The 25818-nt window shown below is 35.0% G+C and overlaps 2 protein-coding genes across 6 annotated transcripts in view; both read right to left on the reverse strand.

Moving 5' to 3' along the window:
* secisbp2l (SECIS binding protein 2-like) overlaps positions 1 to 9593 on the reverse strand; it is a 40446-nt gene extending 30853 nt beyond the window's left edge. For 4 of the 5 annotated variants that reach the window (XM_030131113.1, XM_030131114.1, XM_030131111.1 and 1 more), the window contains exons 1-2: positions 9396 to 9592; positions 309 to 520 (exon numbers count right to left, since the gene is read on the reverse strand). In XM_030131113.1, coding sequence (XP_029986973.1) covers positions 309 to 520; positions 9396 to 9416 — 233 coding nt within the window. In that variant the 5' untranslated portion in view covers positions 9417 to 9592. Of the gene's footprint in view, positions 1 to 308; positions 521 to 9395 lie in introns of all 5 variants that reach the window. The other variant, XM_030131112.1, reaches the window with a different exon arrangement.
* A 6021-nt stretch (positions 9594 to 15614) lies between these two features.
* Positions 15615 to 24812, reverse strand: cops2 (COP9 signalosome subunit 2). Its single transcript, XM_030131127.1, has 13 exons — positions 24669 to 24812; positions 24065 to 24178; positions 23882 to 23959; positions 22743 to 22868; positions 22536 to 22625; positions 22348 to 22425; positions 22002 to 22176; positions 21734 to 21912; positions 21372 to 21424; positions 20093 to 20190; positions 19908 to 19990; positions 18999 to 19057; positions 15615 to 16133 (listed from the first exon to the last, which is right to left on the reverse strand). The coding sequence occupies exons 1-13, from the start codon at positions 24720 to 24722 to the stop codon at positions 15989 to 15991; spliced, it is 1332 nt and encodes a 443-aa protein (XP_029986987.1). The 5' UTR covers positions 24723 to 24812; the 3' UTR covers positions 15615 to 15988.
* Positions 24813 to 25818: the final 1006 nt, after the last annotated feature.

The raw sequence follows: 25818 nt of genomic DNA on the forward strand, positions 1-25818 counted from the left end.
AGACAAAGTGAAAATCCACTCCAGTGTCATGACTATCACACTCACATGATGTTTGTGTTGCCTTTGTGCTAGTTTCCTTCCTGCAATGAGCAAGAATGCAAAGTTTCCAAATAAGTATGATTTATCGTATAATACAAATAGTAAAGTACTATGCAACCGTCCTATCGCACAAACCTAATTCACAAGAGCCAAAATTATTATGACCCACAACCAGAGTAAGGACAAAGACTCAAATGAGTTTTTCTGGAACTCCTGTCAGAGTTGGTTCACCTCCCCCACTCATTCATCTCCCCAGATGTGACAGATACCTATTGGGTTGGTTCTCCTGAACGAAAGGGTAACAGGTGATGAGGTAGCTTGGTATGGGAGTGGTCTCCACCCCTCCACCACCTCCTCCTAAGCCTCCACCCCCTCCTCCTCCACCACCTGCCTCTCCGGAAAGACTCATGCTGACCAGGGATCCCTCTAGACCTTTCTTCTGTGGGATGAACGGTTCCACTTCAGCTGACAACTTCACATCCTGCACAGAGAAAAAGAACAACTGAGTGACACAAGCTACTAAATTGTCATGATACATTGATTTAAAAAGTAAAAAATAATAATAATTCTATGCTTTTAAAAACAGCACTTTTTCTAAAACTGCACCGATAAAGTTGCTCAAGTCTCAGTCAATATTATTTGTTCGCTTCTGTTTTATCAAACCCACTGTCTCACTTCTTTGTATCTTTTGTAATGCTGATTGAGACATTGTGAACCCCTTGAATAGATTAGATTTTTCTGTTCTTCTACCATAATTTTCTTATTTTATCAGCAACCGTTTTTCTATATTAAATGTCAGGTTTCTGTCCATCCATTCCACCTACTTTTGAGGGAACTGTGTGAGTAGCCGGCAGACTATATGAAATATGGAATCAGAATACATGCAAAAGTCAATGAAGTCCAGCTGCATTGATACAGTCAGGTAGGTAATAAACTCTGGTGAAACTTATTCAAGTAATCAGTTAAGCTGACCAATCACACGTGTAGGTATGTAACGATTACTGGTATAACAATAAACCGCAGTAAAATTGCAGATGGTAAGTATTACCGTTTAAATTCTAATTATCATGATAACCGTGTTTGATTACCATACTTTTAGGGGAAAAAAAACCTGCTTTATTTCAAATATTTGAATAAAGTTTTAATTTGTTACAATTTTGATTTTAAATACCTAATATCTGGAACCAATATTCACTTTTAAGCTCTTTGAAAAGGTTCGTTAAGCATCTTTGTGTTATTTATGCAATAAAGTGTATAAATTTTTCAAATCGGATTTTATATTTTTTTTTAGTGTTTTCTGGCCTTCTATGTTTTTATAGTAGGTTAAAGTGAAAAAAAATAATAGGCAGTTGATATAAATGAAGTTGTGCTGAAAAAAAATCATACCAAACATGGGTATAGTAAAAATTCGTTTATATAGTATATAAAGCCAAAATCAAAAGTACTGAAAAATGGCCAAAATAGGCTCAGACCACTAAGGGTTAATACTTGAATGTTTCCACCAACAGAAGGTACATTGTGCCAATTATTTATTTATTTATTTATTTTTTCAAAATACAACTTGGTTAAATTATTTCAGTGTGTGTATTAGTACTTTTTGAACATTGCAAGCACAATTTCAACAATACCATGATAATAATGATCCATCCATCCATTATCCACCGCTTATTCGGGGCCGGGTCGCGGGGGTAACAGTCTAAGCAGGGATGCCCAGACTTCCCTCTCCCCAGACTCCTCCTCCAGCTCTTCCGGGGGGACCCCGAGGCGTTCCCAGGCCAGCCGAGAGACATAGTCTCTCCAACGTGTCCTGGGTCTTCCCCGAGGTCTCCTCCCGGTGGGACATGCCCGGAACACCTCCCCAGGGAGGCGTCCAGGAGGCATCCGAAACAGATGCCCGAGCCACCTCAGCTGGCCCCTCTCGACGCGGAGGAGCAGCGGCTCTACTCCGAGCTCCTCCCTGGTGACTGAGCTCCTCACCCTATCCCTAAGGGTGCGCCCAGCCACCCTGCAGAGGAAAGTCATTTCGACCGCTTGTATCCAGGATCTTGTCCTTTCGGTCATGACCCAAAGCTCATGACCATAGGTGAGGGTAGGAACGTAGATTGACCGGTAAATCGAGAGCTTTGCCTCTCGGCTCAGCTCCTTCTTCACCACGACAGACCGGTACAGTGACTGCATCACTGCAGACGCTGCACCGATCCGTCTGTCAATGATAATAATGATAACCGTGATAATTTTGGTCACAATAACCGTGATATGAAATTTTCATATCGTTACATCCCTACACATGAGACATCCTTAGGAAAGGTTTTGAGCAGCACTGATTAAAGGGGAGACAAAACCACCCAAATGGCTGTTGTTCCGAGGCATAAAGCACACAAATCAACAATGCCAAAAGGAAAGGAGACATCTGAGTACATTAGGAAGAAGGTGGTGACAGCCCATCAGTCTCGGGAAAGCTACAAGACCATCTCCTAAAGATTCCATCTCAATCCATCCACTGTAAGACAAATCATTTACAAACTGAAAGGGGGCCGGCTTTTAGCATCACTGCAACTTTGACCAGAATTGGACATCCATCAACATTTTCATCAAGAACCACCAAATAAATAATAAATCAGGTCAAGGCCAACCCACATATCACCTCTAGAGAGCTGCAGACCTCTCTGGACTAGGGGTGTTAGAAAATATTGGTTCTGCAATATATTGCGATATTTCATTTCACAATACTGTGTCGATATTAAAAAGTACTGTATCGATATGTTTAGGTATTTCTTCAAATGGAGATATGGTGGAGGTTCATTTTTGTTTTTTGGTTTTCTTGATTGTTTATATCTTATTTATTATTATTTAACACTGTTTTATTAAATAATGGTTATTTGAATCGTTCTAAAAGCACTTTTTACTGCCTGAGAAGCAGATGGTAGTTCCTTTGGAAACTAGGAGAATTAGAAAAATTTTGTGATTTAGCATTAGATCCTGTTCTGATCAAATAAAAATGTGTTTAGTATTTGTACATATTTCTGGTGTAATTCAATTCATCCAGGAAATAATCTTTAAAAAAAAAAAAAGAAACAAACAAAAAAAATTGCCTTTTTAACAGTATCATGATATATCGTGCTATATCGTATCATGATCCTAGTACTGTGACTTGTATCGTATCTCCAGATTCTTGCCAATACACAGCCCTACACTGGACACATCTGGGATAAATGTAAATGCATCTACAATCGACTGAAAAATGAACTGACATAGCATTTATGGTATGTTTATTCAGACATTTGGCATTTAGAGTTCTTAGAGGGAAGCCTCTACTCACAGGAAAGAGCAAAGTTGCCCATTTAAACTTTGCCAGAGACCCCTTGGACAACCCAAAGGCCATAAAAGTCCATTCTACAGAGAAACTAACCAAGGCTGAGTCCTTCATTTCCTCATTCAGTGATGTGGTGGTTTATAGAGCTCTGCTGACAATAAAAAGTTATCAACGTGGAAATATTACCCTTTCCATTTCAGAGGAAATAACATGTGACCTCAAAAGAATGAAGGCAAAGTCTAAACACCATGTCAAAGTAAGAGCCTATTCTGATAGACAGTGTATCATGTGACTTAAGACAGCTGCAGCTAAATAAACAGAGGTGAAGTATTGCGACACAGACTAGCTACTTTCATCCTCAAATGACCACCTCAGGTTTTACTCCATCTTTAACTATACTTAAAATTAAAGCAGGATAAATTGGGAAAATGGGCTAAAAATGGCAACCAAAACATTTGCTGTACTTGTGTCTATCTGCGTCAGATATACCATCTATGTTTTGACTGAAGAAAGGGTACAATTAAAGTTGTGAAAATCGTGAACAAATGTTTTTTAAACCAAAGCCAAGCCGAGCTCCATTATTTAATAAATGATTCAAGAGATACAGAGTATGAGTCAATTAAGTTTTTTGTAATTTATTTCTCTTTATTTAATTAACTTTTATTTAACCAGATAAAATCCCATTGAGATCGAGACCTCTTTTACAAGGGTGACCTGGCCAAGAAGTCAAGCAGCACATCCCATACCATGATGAAAAACAGGTGGAAAGATCGGTGATGACAACAAATTAAAAAAACAAAACTATGTCAAAACTATGGCACAACTAGAAAAGCACTAGGACAGTGCAGACCTCCACCAAGGCAGATCAGTGCACCCCCGATCACCATCAAAATTTAATAATTTATTCCTTGTGCCAGTATCAACATTTCCTGAAAATTTTATCTAATTTCCTCCATAACTTTTTGAGTTATCTTGCTAACAGACAAACAGACAGACAACAAACAAACCCCGATGAAACATAACCTCCACCATCCTTGGCAGAGGTAATTAGAACAGGCAAAAAATGGTAATGTCCTCTCCAAGCTACAATAACCTCATGTGTTCTTCACATCTGTCTGGTTTTATGGATAGCCTAATTTATGGCCCGTTTTGCTACAGAAAATGACTGAACTTCTATACAAGAAGCTCAGACAAGAATACTAGAAAAAGAGCCTTGAATGGAGTTGACTAGAGTTGAAAAACTATCCAGCAGAGTCAAATTAAAATCACAATATTGCCCACGGCAACTAAAAAAATGACTGGTCTAATTTAACGGGGGGGGGATCAGTTTGTGAAATAAGCTCAACTTAAAACATCTCACATGCTTGTCAGAAGTCGAAGTGAAAATCAACAATCTTTTGTGAAGGTCAGTAGTCCACAAACCCTCTGATAAACTGACATTCTCAGTTTATTGTTCTGGTATTACAACTTTTAATAAAATGATGACAAAAAAGCCCTGTCTCTTTGCTGCAAAGCTCCAAAATTTTAATACTGACAATAATGCATTTGAAAAACCACAGACAACGCATCAACTATTCTGTATCAAAACAAAATGAAAACAAAAAACAAAAAAAACAGAAACATGCCTTCTTAATAGGGGTGTGTATTGGCAAGAATCTGGCGATACGATACAAATCCCAATACTGGGATCACGATATGATATATCACGAAATACCACGTTACTGTTAAAAAGGCAATTTTTGTTATTGTTTCTTTTTTAAAATTATTATTTCCTTGAAGAATTGTATTACACCAGTAATATGTACAAATACTAAACACATTTTTATTTGATCAGAACAGGATCTAATGCTACATCACAAAATGTTCCTGTGTTAAAACTTAAATGTTTTACAGACATTACAGTTTAAGATCCTGTTCAAATGTTTATATTCTATTAGTTCAGAACTAACATCAGAAGTTCAGAACATTATTTTAGTTCAATCCCAACAAAGGAACTAACACTATTTAATAAAAGAGTGTTAAATAATAATGATAAAAAAAAAAGAAAAACAAAAATGAACATCCACAATATCTGCATTTGAATAAATACCTAAAAATATTGATACACTACTTTTTAATATCGGTACAGTATTGTGAAATGAAATATCGCGATATATTGCAGAACCCATGTTTTCTTACACCCCTACTTCTTAACATCTTTAATTTCTTTCTTCCGTAGCTTTTTATATTTCTCTATGGGAGCATCTTTCACACCTCTCACTGTTCCTCTATTGACAACATCGTGACACTTCTATGGCACATATAATCCAAAATGGCAGCTCGGTTCAAGAGGTCCTGTTAAGAAAAATGTGTTATCTTGCAAAGGATGAGGAGAGTTGATGGGGTTCAGAGCACAAAGACTCTCCTTCAATTCTCTGAAACAGTAGTTGGGATGTATGAATAGAGTATCAGTGGAGCCAGCGGATGCCATACAGATATCCATTGTCTCCCACCGCTTCTGTCTGTGGGTGGTTTTCTCACTTTTCCTTGGATAATCTATATCATCCCATCTAAAACAGAACAGAGGCGAAGGAAAGTGAATGCTGATCAGCTCATTTTGAAAAAGTAGACTGAGCTAATGCGAATTTGAGCGGGCGACTACGGCTTCGTAAGCATACAGGGCCATTGTAGTTAGTTTGACACTGCATGATTACGGCTGTGTATTGGCAAGAATCTGGTGATACAATACAAATCACAATAGTAGGATCACGATACGATATATCACGATACTGTTAAAAACCAATTTTTATTTATTTCTTTTTTTAAATGATTATTTCCTTAAAGAATTGAATTACACCAGAAATCTGCACAAATACTAAACACATTTTTATTTGATCAGAACAGGATCTAATGCTATATCACAAAATTTACCTGTTAAAACTTAAATGATGTTTTACAGACATTACAGTTTAAGATCCTGTTCAAATGTTCATATTCCATTAGTTCAGAACAAACATCATAACATTATTTTAGTGCAATTCCAACAAAGGAACTAACATTCTTTAATAAAATAGGGTTAAATAATAATAAATAAAACATAAACAAAAAAGAAAAACAAAACAACAAAAATGAACCTCCACAATATTTGCATTTGAATAAATACCTAAAAATATCGATACAGGATACAGTACTGTGAAATGAAATATCACGATATATTGCAGAAATGATATTTTCTTACATCCCCTATGCATGATGGTACAGTATAACCAATAGGGAGTTGTTACAGGATTAAGTTTGAGAGGATAAAGTAGGGACAGTAGTACAGGTTAAACCAATTATACAGCGAGGAGGCCAAAGCGCGGAAGCTGGTGCACTGCTGTTGAATCTTTAATTCAGGTAGACTGAGAAGATAGGCCTGATCGAAAAAGACACATCACTTTATTTCATTATTGGGAATAGATTGAATAGTTTAAAAAAATAGAGCTGAAACGATTAATCGACTCAAAGTGATCCAAAAAAAATCATTCAACCACAATTCTCCTGAATCAAAGCTTTGTTTCCTTCATTTCTCTGCTGTTAAAAATTGGTTCCACTGTTGTGTTTCACACGGACGCTTACTGTGACGCACAAAGCTTCAATTCAGGAAAACTGTAATAGAATATTTCCCTTCAATCAATTCGAGTTGATTAATCGAATCGTGAATTTTTGCATTCGCTTCAAGCACCTAATCGATTAATCATTTCAGCTCTTAAAAAAAAAAAAAAAGACAGTGAGGTCAGGCCCAGATGTGCATCAGTTGGGGATGACAGCACTACCAGTGATTAGAATGGGGCTACTTATCTCACAAGCCTCTGTTTGTGTAAGCATTTATCCCCCACACCAGTTCCTTTCAAAGCCTGGGAGACACTGCACTGAAACAAGGTTATCATCGTAAATGAAAACTAACGAAATGACGAAAACTAGAATTGTAAAAACATTTTCGTTAACTGAAATAAATAAAAACTATAATTAAAAGAAAAAAACGACAACTAACTGAAACTGTATTGTGTGCTTACAAAACTAACTAAAACAGATAAAAATTATGGATAAAATTCCCTTCGTTTTTGTCTTTGTCAATATCGGATTGATACAAAAGCGATTTATTTCCCTCGAGCAATTTTAGCTGCTGGCACCATACGAAAGTTAACAGTTCGTCACTTGTAGTTTCCAGTCGTCTTCTGGTCCCCACTCTACCTGGAAACATGGAGACTAAATTTGGGAGAAAGCAGCAGAGTCCTGTCTGGGATTTATTTGAATACGACAGAGAAGAAGAGAAAAGATATGAAAAAACTAAAACTAAGCGTTTAAAAAATAATGAAAACTAAAAAAAACTAGCAAACCTGCTCTAAAAACGAATTAAAACTAACTGAATGAGAGAGAAAAAAAGTCCAAACTAAATAAAACTAAACTAGAATGAAAAATCCAAAACTATTATAACCTTGCCTGACACACGACCTGGAAAGACCAATGTTACTGCAAAATTTAGCATCAAGGGTCAGTTCAATCCATCCAAATGTCATCTGAAGGCTTTAGGACTGGGCCATGGGACACCAAACCAAACCCAGGCCAACTCAACTTTCTGCACAACAACGACAGGAATGTTGAACATGCAGAAGAACCAGAAATTCCTCTGCTGAAGATCTATGAAACCTCTTTAACTGCGTTGACAACATCCCTCTTACTCACACCCATTCCTGTTCCATTCAAACCTATTGTTAATTGCTCTGACCAAAACAGTACATTTCGTTTCAGAATTGACTGCTTGTTGTGCCGAATTCTGCTCCCTGCTGAAAACTGCATCCCCAGCCGTAGGCGATGGAGTTTTCAGCAGTATCTGTTTTTACTGTTATATATTTTGTGTGTTGTGTATCTAAGATTTAACTTTAGAAAGTTTTATATACCTTACAGTTTGCACATTCTTTAATATTAAACAAATAAAAAAAAGACATAACTGCAATTTCTTAAATATTATTACTTTACTTAACTACACAGCTATGATGGTGTTAAGAGGTTGAATAATTCACAATTCATTTCATACCCTACAGTCAGAAAGGAGAAAAAGTTGTGGCAGGGTGAATTTGGTGCACACCGTCCTCAGTTTTTGGCAGGGAGTACAATTCGGCACACCATAGGGTATGAAATTAAATGTGAATTATTCAACCTCTTAACACCATCATAGCTGTGTAGTAAGTAAGGTAATTAATAATATTGTAAGAAATTGCAGTTATGTTTGTTTTTATCTGTTTAATATGAAGGAATGTGCAAACTGTAAGGTATATAAAACTTTCTAAAGTTAAATCTTAGATACACAACACACAAAATATACAACAATAAAAACAGATACTGCTGAAAACTCCCATCAGCTACAGCTGGGGATGCAGTTTTTCGGCAGGGAGCAGAATTCGGCACAACACCCTACAGTCAGAAAGGAGTAAAAGTTGTGACAGGGTGAATTTGGTGCACATTGTCCTCTTGAAAGGGGAGCAGTTTTCGGCAGGGAGTAGAATTCGGCACAACACTGCTAGCTTGTGCGCACTGCTTTGGTTTAAACATGTCAAACGCCGTCAGTGTCAGTTCAGATGTTTAGCTTCAGTTAGCTAAACATGCTAATATTAAAAACACACTTTCATTGTACTTTTAGCGGACACAACTGTGGAATATCACCGTGAAAATAAACCTTAGTCGTTTATCTACATGTCTACAAACACAAATTCTCCGACACGAGACATGGGATACATTTTCCGCTATGTGCTGCTCGTTTACCGTTAGCATGGATAATGTTAGCGTCCTAGCCTGTGACCGAACACCGATACCTACCGACCTATTTACATGACACACCATCCCAACAGCTCCTGTAAGTCCGTACTAATTAACAGGCCTTTTTTATAAATACTATAAACGCAGAACATGTTTTGGAATAACCCCGACAGACTGAATGTGGGCCTTAAACTGTAGCAGCACCATGAAGGCTTGGCCAGACCAAAACAAAAAGCCAAACTAAAATGTGGGATAATCCAAACTGTACCTTATTGTCACCTGCGTCCATGTCAGTCACCGACACAGAGGCATTGACCACCGGGTGGACGTCAGGATGCGGGCCTTTTCAGTTTCTTCATTGTAAAAATGTCATTAATGAGTCAAAAGCTGAGCGGCACTCACTCACTCACTCACACCCAGTTCCTCTGTGACGCTAACTGTTGCTAGATGCGTCAGCTAACGGAGGAGCTGCTCCAGCCTGTGGGTCCGAGCAGGTCCAGCTCACACTGAACCACTGCTGTCACTCAGCAAATGGGAGTCACCTGGAACGGAAGCCGACGAGGCTCACAAAGCACTGGCTGACTGGAAAATGCAATACGTCATAGGTGCAAATGAAAAAACAAAACCAAAAACAAAACAAAACAGACATTGAAACTAGACTACACCAACGTCCAAGCATTACTGTTTTTAAAGCCCTTTTCTCCAATTATTTAGACAACTTAAAGAACATCATAAATTCTAAAGCAAATAAAAAAAATAAAAAAAACTGTCAAGTGTATAATCTTATTTAATTTGTATAATTTCTATTTATACCTCAAGCATATATACATATACATATATATATATATATATATATATATATATATATATATATATATATATATATACACACACACACACACACATACATACATACATATACATATATATTTTTTAAATTTATTTATTTTTTGACTTGCATGTGTTTCTATATATTTGAAATGTAAAATATATTGTGAATTGTAAATTTTTTCTATCCTTTTTTGATGTATAATATTATGTATATATACCGTTCAATTGTTCATTGTTCAAATAATAATAATAATAATATAATAATATTAATAATAAAGTAAAAAGTAAAAACAAAAAAAAAACAAAAAAACATTGAAACTAGACATTCTCAAAATGTAATTACATATTTTGAACATGACATTCGTAATTTAGAATTTGTTGTGAATTTGATCATTTTATTTGGAAAATTTCCTATACACAAAAATAAATATACCAATACTACCAATACCTATACTATTATTGTCTATTTTGCTTTGTGTCTTCAAATCTATGCATTTTTTTCTTAAATTCATTTGCTCAAATACTTTTTTCTTTTTGACATCTTGATGTTTGTTCAAAATTTATGTTTTGTATACCTGACAATTTTCATTTTCAATAAAGTTGTGGAAAAAAAGGGGGGGGGGGGCAACTGGACAACACACACACAAAAAAAGGATGTGGATAGTTCCTGTGTTCTTTGTGGACAGGCTGATGAAACTTTAAACCATTTGTTTTTTTAATGTAACATCACAAAGCAATTTGGGTCTAACTTGTGTTCAATATCTTCTTTATTTTGTTAGATATGTGTGTGTATATATATATATATATATATATATATATATATATATATATATATATATATATATACACACACATACATATATACACACACATATACATATATATACACACACACACTATTATTTGTCGATTCTATTTTGTGTCTTTAAATCTGTGCATTTTTTTCTTAAATTTATTTGTTCAAATGCTTTTTCTTTTTGACATCTTGTTGTTTGTTCAAAATTTATATGTCTTGTATACCTCAATATTTTCAATAAAGTTGAGGAAAAAAAACATTGGAACTAGACAAAATAGACCGAACTCTCTGATGTATTTATTTTTGTTAGATATGCTTTTTTTAATACTATTATTTGCTTATTCTGCTTTGTGTCTTGAAATGTATGGGGTTTTTTTTAATTTATTTGGTCAAATGCTTTTTCTTTCTGACATCTTGATATTTGTTCAAAATGTATATGTCTTGTATACCCAAACCCATGAGTTCAGGTTCCTTCTACAGTTGAACAGAACTTTTGACTAATGGTTGAATTGGACCTGGTTTGGTTCTCTGACTTGGTCATCCATCTTGGACAGTGATCCCGCCTGATCTGGACCTGATCTAGACCTGATCTGGGCCTGATCTGGAACCTGAACTCATGGTCAGTCTGTGAATCCATGGATCCTCTGCTCCACAAATAATGTATGTGAAGTGGGGACAGATTTACCACAGTAGAGTCACGTTGGTGAATTCGTATTTGTGATGGAGAAAGAACAATCATAAAATTGCATTTTGTGTTTGTAATTCTTGTCAAAACTTTTTAATTCCTGTTCTGATAAAATACACACAATACATTTTATGTACAACTGATCTCATTCAAGAGTTTACAAATAATTATTTTTGCACAACTACAGACTAATATGCATGTATATGTGTCTGTTCTGCACATGAATATTTTGACAGCTTCCTAACCCCACAGCTCACAGGTGTCAAACATGCGGCCTGGGGCCAAATCCGGCCCACCAAAGGGTCCAATCTGGCCCGTAGGTTGAATTTCTGAAATGCAAAAATTACACTAAAGATATTAACAATTCTTTTAGTTCAGGTTCCACGTTCAGACCAATTCAACCTCCCTCAAAAAGCGGGTCAAACCAGTAGGATGAATTTGTAAAATGCAAAAATTACACTGAAGATAGTAACAATCAATAGTGTAAAAATAATTTTCTTTCAAGTTCCACATACACATATAAACCAATTAGATCTCATTTGGGTCAGACCAGAAAAACACTATCATAATAACCTATAAATAATGACAACTGCAGATTTGATCTTTTTTTTAGTGTAAAAAAGTGAAATTATATGAAAATGTTTATATTAACAAACTATCCTTTTACAAAACATGTGAATAACCTGAACAAATATGAACAATGTGAAATGTCTTGAGAAAAGTAAATGCAATTTTATTAATATTATACCTGTTACTAAATGTTTTTTGTATTTGTAATTATAATGTAAGTTGTAATGCACATGTGTAAATGATAAACTGAGGCAGAATATAGTTAAAAATGCACTTATTTTTCTTAAGACAATTAAAGTTGTTCACATTATTCAGATTTTTAAGGAAATGTTGTAGATATAAACATTATCATAATGTAAGTTTACTTATTTCACTGGTATTATTTTACTGGTCCGGCCCACTTCAGATCATACTGGGCTGAATCTGGAACTGAACTAAAATGAGTTTGACACCCCTGCCATACACTGTAAAAAAAAATCTGTAATTTAATAGAATTTTCACTGTTTATTTTACAGATTTTTCCTATATTTTTAAGATACAGGTAAATATCAATGAAATGACAAAAATAGACTGTGATTTTACATGTCAAATGTAAAATAACATGAAAAAACTGTAACTGTGAATAACCAAAAAATTTCATTTAAAATAATTTTTTTCTTTTTTCACAGAAAAATACAGTGAAAATACATTTGCAAATGTATTTGCAATATTTCTTTTCTGTCTATGAGATTGAACTGTTAATTTAAAGTTTAACACTGTAAAATAAATAAATAAAACCAGATAAAATTATTGACAATTAACCATTAAAGAAGTATTTGTTCTGTAAGTTTAACTAGACTTGTTTGTTAATTGACAAATATCTTGTGTAATTACGGGAGGTTTCACAACAAAGACGCTGAATAAATGTATTTTTGTGAATGTATAACATGTATAAGCACTGATAAACTGTCCAAATACAGTTTTTATCAGTGGATTGTACAACTTAGTCTCATTGAAAATTATTTATATATATTTATAGGTAATTTGATTGTTTAAATGCATGAAAACATTCTGTAATAAACATTAAAAAGTCAAAAAAATATGCAAAATCTCATGTAAAGTTAGGGCAAAAAACTGCATTTTAATTATGGAAAATAACCGTATTTTTATGAGATGGTTGTTTTCCATTATTTTACAGTATTTTTTCAGTGCCCCAGCTGCCAGAATGATACCGTTTTTTTACTGTTTTTTTTTTTTTTTTTTTTTTTTTTACAGTGTAGTTATTACTTACTTCATGGAGATAATACGCACAAAAAAAAAAAAAATTGTTTAAGAAAACTGTTAATTATAGTCTAATAACAACTAGCAATTGATTTACACTCAAACATGCTAGTGAAGGTAAGATGATAATAATAATAATAATAATAATAATAATAATAATAATAATAATAATAATAATAATAATAATTTGATTTCTTTAGCACTTTTCTGGAATAATACTATTTTTTTGTATGTTTTTTTTTTTCTGCAGTGTAGCTACTCCATATTGCTGTGCATACTTTGGCAACCAGCTGTGTCAGACACAATCCGGCTTTGGTTTCCCTCAGAGGTTTTTGGGTGGGAAGTGGAACTTTATATCACCAATAAAAGTTTCATGTGAGTGAGGACACTCGTCTGAACCCATTGTAGTATATTTTAAACTAAGGTGCAATAGAGGGAAGACACCAGTGTTGATGTAACACTGAAAGGTGGTGCTAAACTGTGATGTGTTGGGCGTAAACAGCCTCAGAGTCCAGGGGAAATCTAAAATAAGTTTGAAGAATTCAAAAAGCCTCTCTCTAATCTGAGTCTGTATATTATGTGCAAAAATCAGAAAAGAGACATAAAACATTAACTGCAATTTTGAAGTACCTTACTACATAAAAAATAAATAAATTTATTCAGCTCAAAAGAGTCAAGTTTTGTGACCTGTTCAGTTTGAGCCGTACTCCGATGTTAAAGCGTGATGAAGGAATATGGTTCTAAAGAAGGTGATGGTTCAATTATTTTCATGCATTTCCTCTGAAAAATAATGGGAACTTTTCTACAGCTGTTTAATATTTACTAGGGATGTAACGATTACCGGTATAATGATAAGCCACAGTAAAATTCCTGGCAGTTAGTATTACCGTTTAAATTCTAATTATCATGATAACCGTGTTTGATTACCGCACTTTGAGAGAGAGAGAGAGAGAGAGAGAGAGAGAGGGAGAGAGAGAGAGAGAGAGAGAGAGAGACCCGGTCCAAGCTCAGACCAGTTGAACCTAGAAGAACTACCAAGAAGAACCATGACCTGGGCAAATGAGGACTTGAATGAGAAATTGTTCTTATTTCAGTTCCAAACTCTGAATTTTTACTAATTTTATACCTGTTAGCACATATTTGTGCAACATTGTGTCTAATGCACATTTGTAAATGATAATTTGAGGCATAATTTTGTTAAAATTGCACTTACTTTTCTTACAAATTTCCGTTTTTTCAAGTTATTCACGTTTGTTACGAATTTGTCACTTGTGACGAAGTCTATCTATCTATCTATAAAAAAGAAACTAAAACCACTCAAACTTGTTATGGAAAATGGTCCGTGTCCATAAGGTTCCATCTTTAATACACATTTGTATGTTTGTTTACATGTTAATATTTGAATGTTTCTGCAAAGAGAGTACATTGTGCCTATTATTTTATTTATTTTTTCCAAAATACAGCTTGGTTAAATTATTTCAGTGTGTGTAGAAGTAGTTTTGGTCCATTTTGAGCACAATTTCAACAATACCGCAATAATAATGGCATTGGTTACCAGTGCATTTTAAGAGTTGATTTTAAAATTCTTCTAATTGCTTTTAAATGTTTGAATGGCCTTGCCCCCTCCTACTTGTCTGGCCTGATCCACCCCCCACCCCATGCTCTCAGGTCAGCAGTTCAGCTGCAGCTTGTGGTTCCAAAAACCACACAGAAGCTTGGTGGGGATCGTGCCTTTTCTGTTGTTGCCCCAAAGCTGTGGAACCAGTCTTAGATGTTCGACAGGCTCAGTCTCTGCCTGTCTTTAAATCACGTCTAGAAATGCACTTTTTCTCATTGGCTTTTAATGCTGTTTTTATCAGATTTTAATTTCTTTGTCTTTATGATTGTTGTATTTTGTTGTTCTTAGCCCGCTTCGCATCCTGTGTTATCACTAGTTTTACTTATTTATTTAATCCCTTGTTTTATATTCGTGTATGGCACTTTGGCCAGCTGTAAAGTTCTTAAAGTGCATTATAAATAAAGTTGGTATGGTAATGATAACCGTGATAATTTTGGTCACAATAACCGCGATATGAAATTTTCATATCGTTACATCCCTAATATTTATATTGCCATGGTTACTGAAATCAGGAAGAGCACATTAGCCCTGAATATTCGACATTTGATGCAATTCGCAAGTTTTCTTAAAGATGCAGGACAAGTTGCACGATAAAATTTATGCAAACAATTAAAAGCAGAAACAATTGTCACATGCTAATATTTGCTAATTCTTAACTGTGTTAATTTGTATTTGAGGTCAAAACACTATTAAACTTAAACTTTATAGCTAGTCAAAGCCAGATAAATTTAAGTGCTGAGAGGAATTTGTTTATTATCAACAGGCAACAGTATACATTAAAATACTGTGTACACGGTTTTATACACAATTTTTTTTTTGACAACTTGAAGCATGTGTGTTTCACATGGAAGGATCTGCCAATCAGAAACATGAAAAACAAAAATAAGTGTCAGTGATTTCCTCTCATCAGGACAAAACAACACACTTTGAACACATTCTTGAGGTTCTCTGAGTCTTCTTCACATTGGTGGCATTTCTCAAACCTGTGCGCTGCATCTTGTCTCAGAGGGTATAACTTGAAGAAGCACAGTAGCATACTTTACGGATGTATTTCAAGCATGTCATTCTCCTTGTCTCTTGATTTTTTTTTTTTACATGCCATCATGTGAGCTTGCTAACAATGGCTTGGTTGAGAGAGTTCAGCTGATTTGTCCATTTGTCTAAAGCTGTGTAGCGAGCCCCTCCTCTCTTCTGGTAGTCCAGTTCTAGTAGCTGGTTGACCTGGTCAATTCTGCCGTGGATTGTGCTGGGGGATAAAAAAAAAAGGAAGTGTCAAGTACAATCTTAGACAATAAAATCTGACAGCTGTTTACATTCTATTCCATTTTGAAGATTTTTCACAAAACTTGGAATGTTGGAGCGTCAGTGACAACAGACCAAGGTTATTATGGTTAACGAAAACTTAAAGAAATGTCAAAAACTAGAATTGAAAAAACATTTTTGTTAACTGAAATAAATAAAAACTATAATTAAAAGAAAAAAAATGATAACTGAAACTGTACTGTGTGCTTACAAAACTAACTAAAATGTATAAAAATTATGGATAAAATTCCCTTCGTTTTCATCTTTGTCAATGTCAGACTGATATGAGATCAATTTATATCGCACTTCACGGTCCGTCACTTCTTGTCACTTGTCGTTTAGAGTCGGCTTCTCATCCCCACTTTACCTGGAAACATGGAGACTAAAGTTGGGAGAAAGTATAGAGTCCTGTATGAGATTTCTGTGAATATGATGGCGAGGAAGAGAAAAGATATGAAAAAACTATAACTAAGAATTTAGAAAAAACGAAAATTAATAAAAACTAGCAAAGCTGCTCTAAATACGAATTAAAACTAACTGAATTAGGGAAAAAAAGGTCAAAACTAAATAAAACTAAACTATAATGAAAAATCCAAAATTATTAGAACCTTGCTACAGACTGCCCCAGTATGGGATTTTGTTTTTGGTTTAAGATTTTAGTTTTTCATGGGCAATTTTCAGAGTTTATGCCATATTAATGTGAAGTTTGGGTGTTTAACTCCATAGAAGAAAAGTCAAACTTTTAAATGCAAACAGTCCAAGGTTATTAACGTTAACGAAAACTAACGAAATGACGAAAACTACAATTGTAAAAACATTTTTCGTTAACTGAAATAAATAAAAACTACAATTTAAAGGAAAAAAATGATAACTAACTGAAACTGTATTGTGTGCTTACAAAACTAACTAAAACGGGCAAAAATTCTGGATAAAATTCCCTTCGTTTTCATCTTTGTCAATGTCGGACTGATATGAGATTGATTTATATTGCACTTCACGGTCCGTCACTTCTTGTCACTCGTCATTTAGAGGGTCTTCTGGTCCCCACTCTACCTGGAAACATGGAGACTAAAGTTGGGAGAAAGCAGCAGAGTCCTGTCTGGGATTTATTTGAATACGACGGAGAAGAAGAGAAAAGATATTAAAAAAACTAAAACTAAACTAAAACCAAGCATTTAGAAAATAACGAAAACTAATAAAAACTAGCAAACCTGCTCTAAAAACGAATTAAAACTAACTGAATTAGAGAAAAAAAAGTCAAAACTAAATAAAACTAAACTAGAATGAAAAATCCAGAACTATTCCAACCTTGTTCCACAGTGACAAAGGTTCACAGACAGTTACTGCCCTCATATCATGACAAAAGGCCTGGAATAAACTTCTGATAGTGTCAGAAATGTATGTCAACCATCTCAGTGTGACTGTCTTATCTGACCTCTGTCTACTGAACAACCAATAGGAACTCAGCATGAAATGAAGCACTGATGAACTCAGAGTTCATGTAGCTATAAACATTTACCTCAAGCTTTAGATGACATTTTAAAGTTTGCCTCTTTTTCAATGCTTCTGCATTCTCCTTACAGACTTTTGATCCCCCCCCCCCCGTACACATCAATACCACTATTATAATAATGTGATCAATAGCTTATCTTAATGTTTACCAGTAAAGCAGACAGTGCAGACAGACTAAATGTAGTACTGACATTTAAGTATTAATATTTACTTTCACTGTAGACCATGTTTCTGTAGATGTGAGCATTTTACAGTCTGTGCACATATGACTATGGCTGTGTATTGGCAAGAATCTGGCGATACGATTCAAATCACAATACTAGGATCACGATACGATATATCACAATATGTCATGATACCGTTAAAAAGGCAATTTTTTGTTTCTTTTTTTTTTTTTAAATGATTATTTCCTTGAAGAATGGAATTACACCAGAAATCTGCACAAATACTAAACACATTTTTATTTGATCAGAACAGAATCTAATGCTATATCACAACATTTTTCTATTTCTCCTAGTTTCCAAAGGAACTACCATCTGCCTCTCAGACAGTAAAAAGTGCTTTTAGGATGCTTCAAATAACCATTATTTAATAAAAAAGTGTTAAATAATAATAAATAAGATATAATCAAGAAAGAAAACCAAAAAACCCAAATGAACTTCTGCCATATCTGCATTTGAATAAACTATCAAGGCAAATGTGTGCCATCAGATACTGAATGGTTGTATTTTGAGATATTAATTTTTTATAGTTGAATTTCTATTTTTTTAATCGTTAAGAGTGTTAAATAATAATAAATAAAATATAAACAAAAAAACAAAAATGAACCTCCACAATATCTGCATTTGAATAAATACCTAAAATATCGATACAGTACTTTTTAATATCGCTACAGTATTGTGAAATGAAATATCGCGATATATTACAGAACCGATACTTTCTTACACCCCTATGTATGACAATAAAATATAAGACTGATGCAATCTCGCAATCAGCAGGAGCCTTCACAGACTAAACCTTCTTCTTTTATGGTGGCGTCCTATTGTAATCTCAAATCTGTGTGAGGCCAACAACAAGTATCTAGTGAGAAAACCTTTTCACCAAGTCACTGACGTAATCATGAAAACCAGCTTGGCAATGACACTATAAATAGAATACCATTTGGTCTGAGTTTGACAAACACGTAAGTACCATAAGTAAAGACGAATCCAAACTATGAGGAACCGACGGTATTAACAGTAAAAGGAAATATTTTTGTTCTTTGGTTTCCCAGAAGTTACATTGAGACGAAACTTACTTATCCAAGATGCACTGCACCAGTAAACTCTCCACATCGCACACGTCAATGTTCAGCTCCTGAAACACACACCCAGCAAAAGTCAAATAAGAACCCCTGAATCCACTCATATGTAGGCCTTCTACGAACACACCACAGTCTATAGAGCAGATTTGATCTCCAGTGGGCTGGACCAGTAAAATAATAACATAATAACCAATAGATTATGACAACTCCAAATTTTTGTCTTTGTTTTAGTGCTAAAAAACCCATTAAATTATGAAAATACTTACTTTCATAAACCACCCCCCCCCCCCCCAAAAAAAAAAATGAATAACTTGAAGAAACTGAAATTTCTTAAGAAAAATAAGTGCAATTTTAACAATATTCTGCCTCAACTTATCATTTCTACATGTGCATTGTGGATCAGATCTACAAAGACACTAAACACTTAGTAACAGTAAGAAAATTGTTACAATTGTGCTTAATTTTCTTTAGACATTTAATTTTTGACAGGTTATTTACATTTTTTTTGTTTGGATAGTTTATAAAAGTAAGTACTTTCATAATTTGTTATTTTTGCACTAAAACAAAGACAAAAATGTGAAGTTGTCATTATTTATAGGCATAGTGTAAAATAATTTTTTTCACATCAAACCAAGAGGAAAATATGGAGTCATTATTTTTTTGTAGGTTATTCTGCTGTTATTATTTGACTGTAGATCATATTGGTCTGTACGTGGAACCTGAGCTAAAATGAGTTCCACAGCCTCGACTGTGGAATTTTTGCACTTTACAAATTCATCCCACGGGCCGGATTGGAACCTTTGGCGGGACGCATTTGGCCCACAGGACACATGTTTGAGAGCCCTGGTTTACACTGATACTTTACATATAGTGGTGACTACTGCAAAAACTACAATAACTTACCTTTGAAATGAAAGGGATGTGTATTCTTGTGTAAGGCTTGATGAGTTTTATAAGTACTTGAGTTCTAATGTTCCGCAGGAGCTCTGCAACAAAAACATCCTCGTCTCAGTCACACATCAGGATAAGACATGACATCTGACATAAACTTATCATGTTCGGGGTCCGCGGACACGTTGGTCACTCACCCTCTATGTGCTCTCTAATGAAGGGGTCGTCCATTATGTTACTGTGATTTGTTTTCAAGATTTTCTCAAATTCAGTGATGTCATTGTTCTGGTAGGCGCTGGGGGGATAAACAGTCGGTGTTGTTAAACCCTGGACATTGTTTCTTCATGACCCGCAGAAAAAAAACTCTCATCCTGATACTTGTCAAACATCCCCAAATATTAGACTTTTGTGTAAACACTATTCTTCCAGCGGCTTTGGGTGCGTACTTCTTGTTTCTTGTTTAATCAAGGATATTTTCAAATATATGCATGAAGGATGAATGGATGAAATATCAATGTGTCGGATATTCCTATAAATAGGGTGATGAATGCAAGCTAACTGGAACATGTAAAACAACTAAAAGGTTTGACAAAGACAATAGCCATATGCCACAGTTTCTGAAAAAAAAAAAAAAACAATAACTATGATTATCTTGATCCTCTTTTTTTTCTCCCTGTTCTTTTTGTTTTGTTTGTGAAGTGTCTTTGAGTGTCCAAAAAAAGCGCTATAAAAGTGTGATGTATTATTATTTATTATTATTATTATAAAACACTCAGACAAAAGGTTAAGCATTAGAATTTTTTTTTTACAATGTTGATTTTTTTTTTCATATTAAATTGTTCATTGTAAATAATGAATCATATGGGTGGCCTTGCTAATTCACAGAGCATGCAGTTATTCTGCATAGAAGGGGAAAATAAAAGAGAATTACACTGATTTTAAAATATGCGTAATGTGTATGTATGCATTAGCTAACGCCTTGTTTAAACCTTGTTAATGACAACTTTGTAAATGACATTTTTAGTCTCAATGACTGTTTCCTGGTTTTACAATGTTTAAGAAAAGGAGAGTGTTTTTTTTTTTTTTTTTAAACTAAATATAAAGAATGTGGGACTTATAGAGAAAATTATTAGTCAGATCTAATTTGTATAGCTTCAATGATGCTGCATGCCTATGCCTATTTCTAATTTTGCTTTTGCACAATAACACGGAAATATTGCAGATTGTTGTTTGTTTTGTTTCTGTTTTGTTTTTGTTTTATGGAAAAAAAAGGTTAAAATGACTAATAAAAAATAAGCGTTAAAAAAAACCCAAAAAAACAACTAAATGTAAAAACAAACTGTTATAAGCAGGAATGTCACACTGTTCTTGTTTTCGCAAGTACTACTATGGTTACTGAAAAATAAAAATCATGAGTAACAAAGTGTCTTATAAAAGTAAAACCTGTGTCGTAAACAAAAAATAAATAGTGCTTACCTTACTAGGTTAGTCATCGCTAGGATTTCTGGATCATTTTTATATGGTTTGGCCTTTGGAAAAAACATAAAAAGTTATATCCCACATACTGTACAAAACACTGAGTAAAACAACACAGAAATGCTTTATCAAAAATTCAACAGCTGACTTCACAATCTCATGTGGCGCCTTGGATCGATTATATCATTATAGCACTGGGACCTGAGTACACATTTGGTTCTTTGGTGTTCTGCATGGCTGGAATGACTACAGAATGAACCTTGACCTGTGTTGTTTGGTCTGTTCTGGATTTTGTTCTAACAATGCACATTTGCACAGTCATCAAAAACAAACATGTTCAAGAGCAACAGTTTCTCTCTCACCTCTTGAGAGTCAAAAGGATTAATTCCCGACTTCATCAGCATGTTGGCTAGTACCAAGTACTTCAGGCATGTTGTCCTTCTGGGGCTTCCGGACTCGTCATAGTTTTTAAAGGCCTCAAAGAAGTCTGTGTGAGCTTTTTCAAACTCACCTTCCCTCAGATGCATTTTTCCTCCGCACTCTGCTCAAGTAAAAACAAGCACAAGTCACCTGATTCCACACAGATTTTCATAAGAGGTTCATGAATGAAAGATATGTGAACTATTATACCTCTGATAACTCCCATTATAAGTGGATGTGGAATAGCAGATTTAATGTGAAGTGACTGTTCATACAAGGCCTTCAGCTTCTTGTTGTTTTTTTGTGCCGTGTACATTTGGATCTCCAGAGCATAGATCTCCAGCAGCTGCGTCCCCTTCTTTAGGTCATCCTCGCCATCATCTGTCTGTTAACAAAACAGACCAACCTCTAATTAGATCATTCCTACATCTCTAAGCATAGATAAAGCTGAAAAGTTGCATTATATTTTATGGTATATCCAAAAACTATATGCTTTATTTCTTCTGACAAATCTGTTGTTATGAGAAACAAAAGACAAAAACAGGATTCTTCCCACCTGACACGACTGGTGAAGTTGTCTAAGGATCTTCTGCAGTTTCCCATACTCTTCCCTCTCCAGATACAGCTTCCCCAGCTACAGCAGAGCAAAATACACAGCAAAAAAACTTAATTTCTTTACAGCTACTTTTGAAGTAGTAGTTCATGGTACAGGGCTATGTGGAACCAGTAAGGACTTTGGCGTACCTTTGTGTTGGTTTTAAACCATAGTCTGTCGTTTTTTGCATCTTTCAAAGCCTCTAATGTGGTTTCGTAGAACTCCTGTAACAGGTCCATCTAATAATAACAAAAGGAATTTTTCAAAAACCTGTATATTTATAAAAGTTGCAAAGACAAGCCCCTGAGACAGACTTCAAGCTGAGGTTTTGTATGTCTGGTAGTGTCTATTCTCACCTGTTTGGAGGTAGAGATGTAGTCCAGAATGGAGTTGATGGACTTCTCTGAGTAGTTCCTTGTGACAGCACTTCTGATGTATGTAAGTAGTTGCTTGTACCTATTCATCATTTCTGGAAAATTGGTCTGTGGGGTTAAAACACATAGAAAAAACTTTTGCAGGACCCATGGCGGACTGGTTATCAGGGTTTCTTGTTAGATTTCAGATTGTATCTACATTTTTGGATAACTGAGGTGCATGCTGAGGTGTAAATATTATATGTAATTAGGGATGTAACGATTAACGGTATAACAATAAACTGCAGTAAAATTGCAGACGGTTAGTATTACAGTTTAAATTCTAATTATCATGATAATCATGTTTGATTACTGCACTTTTGGGGAAAAAACCCTATGTAAAGATCTGCTTTTATGTCAAATATTTGAGTATAGTTTTAATTTATTATAATTTTAGTTTTCTATAACTAATATTTGGAGCCAATATTCACTTTTAAAGTCTTTGAAAACGTTTGTTAAGCATCTTTGTGTTATTTATGCAATAAAGTACATAAATTTTTCAAATCAGATATTACTTTTTTTGTGCTTTCTGGACTTTTGTGTTGCTATAGTAGGTTAAAGAGAAAAAAAATAATAGGCAGATGATATAGATGAAGTTCTGCTGAAAAAAAAAAAAGATACCAAACATGGCTATAGTAAACATTTCTTTACACAGTATACAAAGGCAAAATCAAAAGGACTGAAAAACGGCCAAAATAGGCTCAGACCACTAAAGGTCAATATTTGAATGTTTCTGCCAACAGAAGGTACATTTTGAGCACAATTTCAATAATACCGTGATAATAATGTTAACCGTGATAATTTTGGTCACAATAACCGTGATATGAAATTTTCGTATCGTTACATCCCTATATGTAATGTCACAGAATTTAGGACTATTACTGTCATATCTGAGTGCCAAACTTAAGCAAATGCTTGAGCATAATAAATCAACAACAACAACAACAGTGGACCAACTGCCACTGCTATATATTGAAAAACCAGTAAGTTTTCATGCTCTTGACACTGAATTAAAAACTGGAGCCCTAAATAACTTGGCTGCTATACCTGCACAATAAACTTAAGTGAGTTATGTCATATACCAGCTTGAAGTTGATTTTAATCATCTGTTTCAGTGCTTTGAATCCCCATTCTCCTTTCTCTCCCTCTAGTTCCAGGACCTGACAACACAAAACACAAAGATACGGTAATGCTTGATGAACTCAAAAATAACTGTGCAGAAAACTGAAATAACTTCAGTCAGTTTTAATGGAGCACCACTCCACCTTCTGGAAACTGCTAAGTGCTGCTTTGGGGTCATCCTCCTTCAAGGCTTTGGAGTTGTAGTACTGGTTCTCCAGGTCCACATTTGGCTCTGAATTACTGTCTTCTGAGTATTCCTGAGTTAAAAAGCACACGCATATCAAATCACAACATGCAATAGCAGTAGATCCAAATTACAGAGCTCATAATATGAAGTGGTTAGCTGCTACTGCAAACAGGACGCAGCCTGTAATTATTCTGCAAATGTGAGCCTGTGCTACCGTTAGCCAACATGACTTGCTAACTAGCCGGCTTCTTTCCTTTTCGTGGCTGAAATTCAAGTTCTTCGCAGCTAAATGTACATACATTCAGTTAGCTAACCGTCATAAACAGTGTTTCTTAAGAAATATCAAGCTGCATGGTAGCGACGGTCAAGTGTGTAAGTAACCGACTGAGAGGCTAATGTTGATTATCCACTGTCAGACTTCGCCTTTAGCATTAGCCGTTATGCTAACTAGCTAAACAGCTAACAGCAGCTAGCTCGTCCTCACGGCTGTTGACTGTTAGTTCTCAGCGGCCGAACGACGAAAATATTCACGCAAGCCAAAGGATCTGAGCTGTAAATACCAGGTCATAATCTTCTTCATCGTCGCACATGAAATCGTCCTCCATGTCAGACATCTTGACAGTCTTCCTTGTCCTTCTTCAGCGACAGTGAGTAGCCGGCCTGTGCTGTGCTGCCGTGATGGTGCGTTCAGGGCGCAAAGATGTGAGGCATTCAATGTCCGCCCATAGATGGCGCTGTTGGATTATTTCAGGAAGGGCTTTTCTCAGCAGATGAACTGATGTGGATGTAGAGGCACTGCGGTTCCATGGGTTTTTATTCAGTGGACTTCAGATCACTGTGGAATCAAACTAACTAGGCACAACTTTGTGGATTTTAATTACTTTACTGGGATAGTATTAGAGGGAAACATTTTATATTGTCATGTAGATTAAACTGGCCTGTTTCAAGGCTCAAACACGTTATATATTCATATTGAAAATGGTCAATAATAAATAGTAATTATTAAAATTCAACTAGCCCAGTGTATTCTGTGATGTGATGTCATGATAAACACTTTATTACATCATGACTTAAGAATGGATGAATACCAATGTTTATAATAATAATAATAATAATAATAATAATAATAATAATAATAATAATAATAATAATAATAATCCATTGTCTGCTGCTTATCCGGGGCTGGGTTGCAGGGGTAACAGTCTAAGCAGGGATGCCCAGACTTCCCTCTCCTCAGACTCCTCCTCCAGCTCTTCTGGGTGGACCCCGTGGCGTTCCCAGTCCAGCCCACAGACATAGTCTCTCCAGTGTGTCCTAGGTCCTCCCTGAGGTCTCCGCTTTTCATGGAACTCAGACACTTTACGTACAGCAGATAAAAACAGAAACCAAACACATTAAAAAGAGATAAAAGCAGGTGCAGAAGGCAGGTAAATAAATACAAAACAGTTAAACATTAAAAGCAATCTTAAATAAGTGAGTTTTTTATTATTATTATCATTATTATTATTATTAATATACAGAAGCAGTAATCATGTTTATGAATCACAGGCATTACTTTTTAAAGTGTACTGATAAGATTATACTTCAGAAGTTCTCAGACATTTTTTGAACAGTAGATATTTTAGGCAATTAAGGCCCTTGTTAATACAATGTGTACATATTTTCTTCACTTATGAAGCACAATAACTGATCTCTTGATGTATTATTTAT

Source organism: Sphaeramia orbicularis, chromosome 3 (genome assembly GCF_902148855.1).
Source record: "Sphaeramia orbicularis chromosome 3, fSphaOr1.1, whole genome shotgun sequence".
Lineage (NCBI taxonomy): Eukaryota > Metazoa > Chordata > Actinopteri > Kurtiformes > Apogonidae > Sphaeramia > Sphaeramia orbicularis.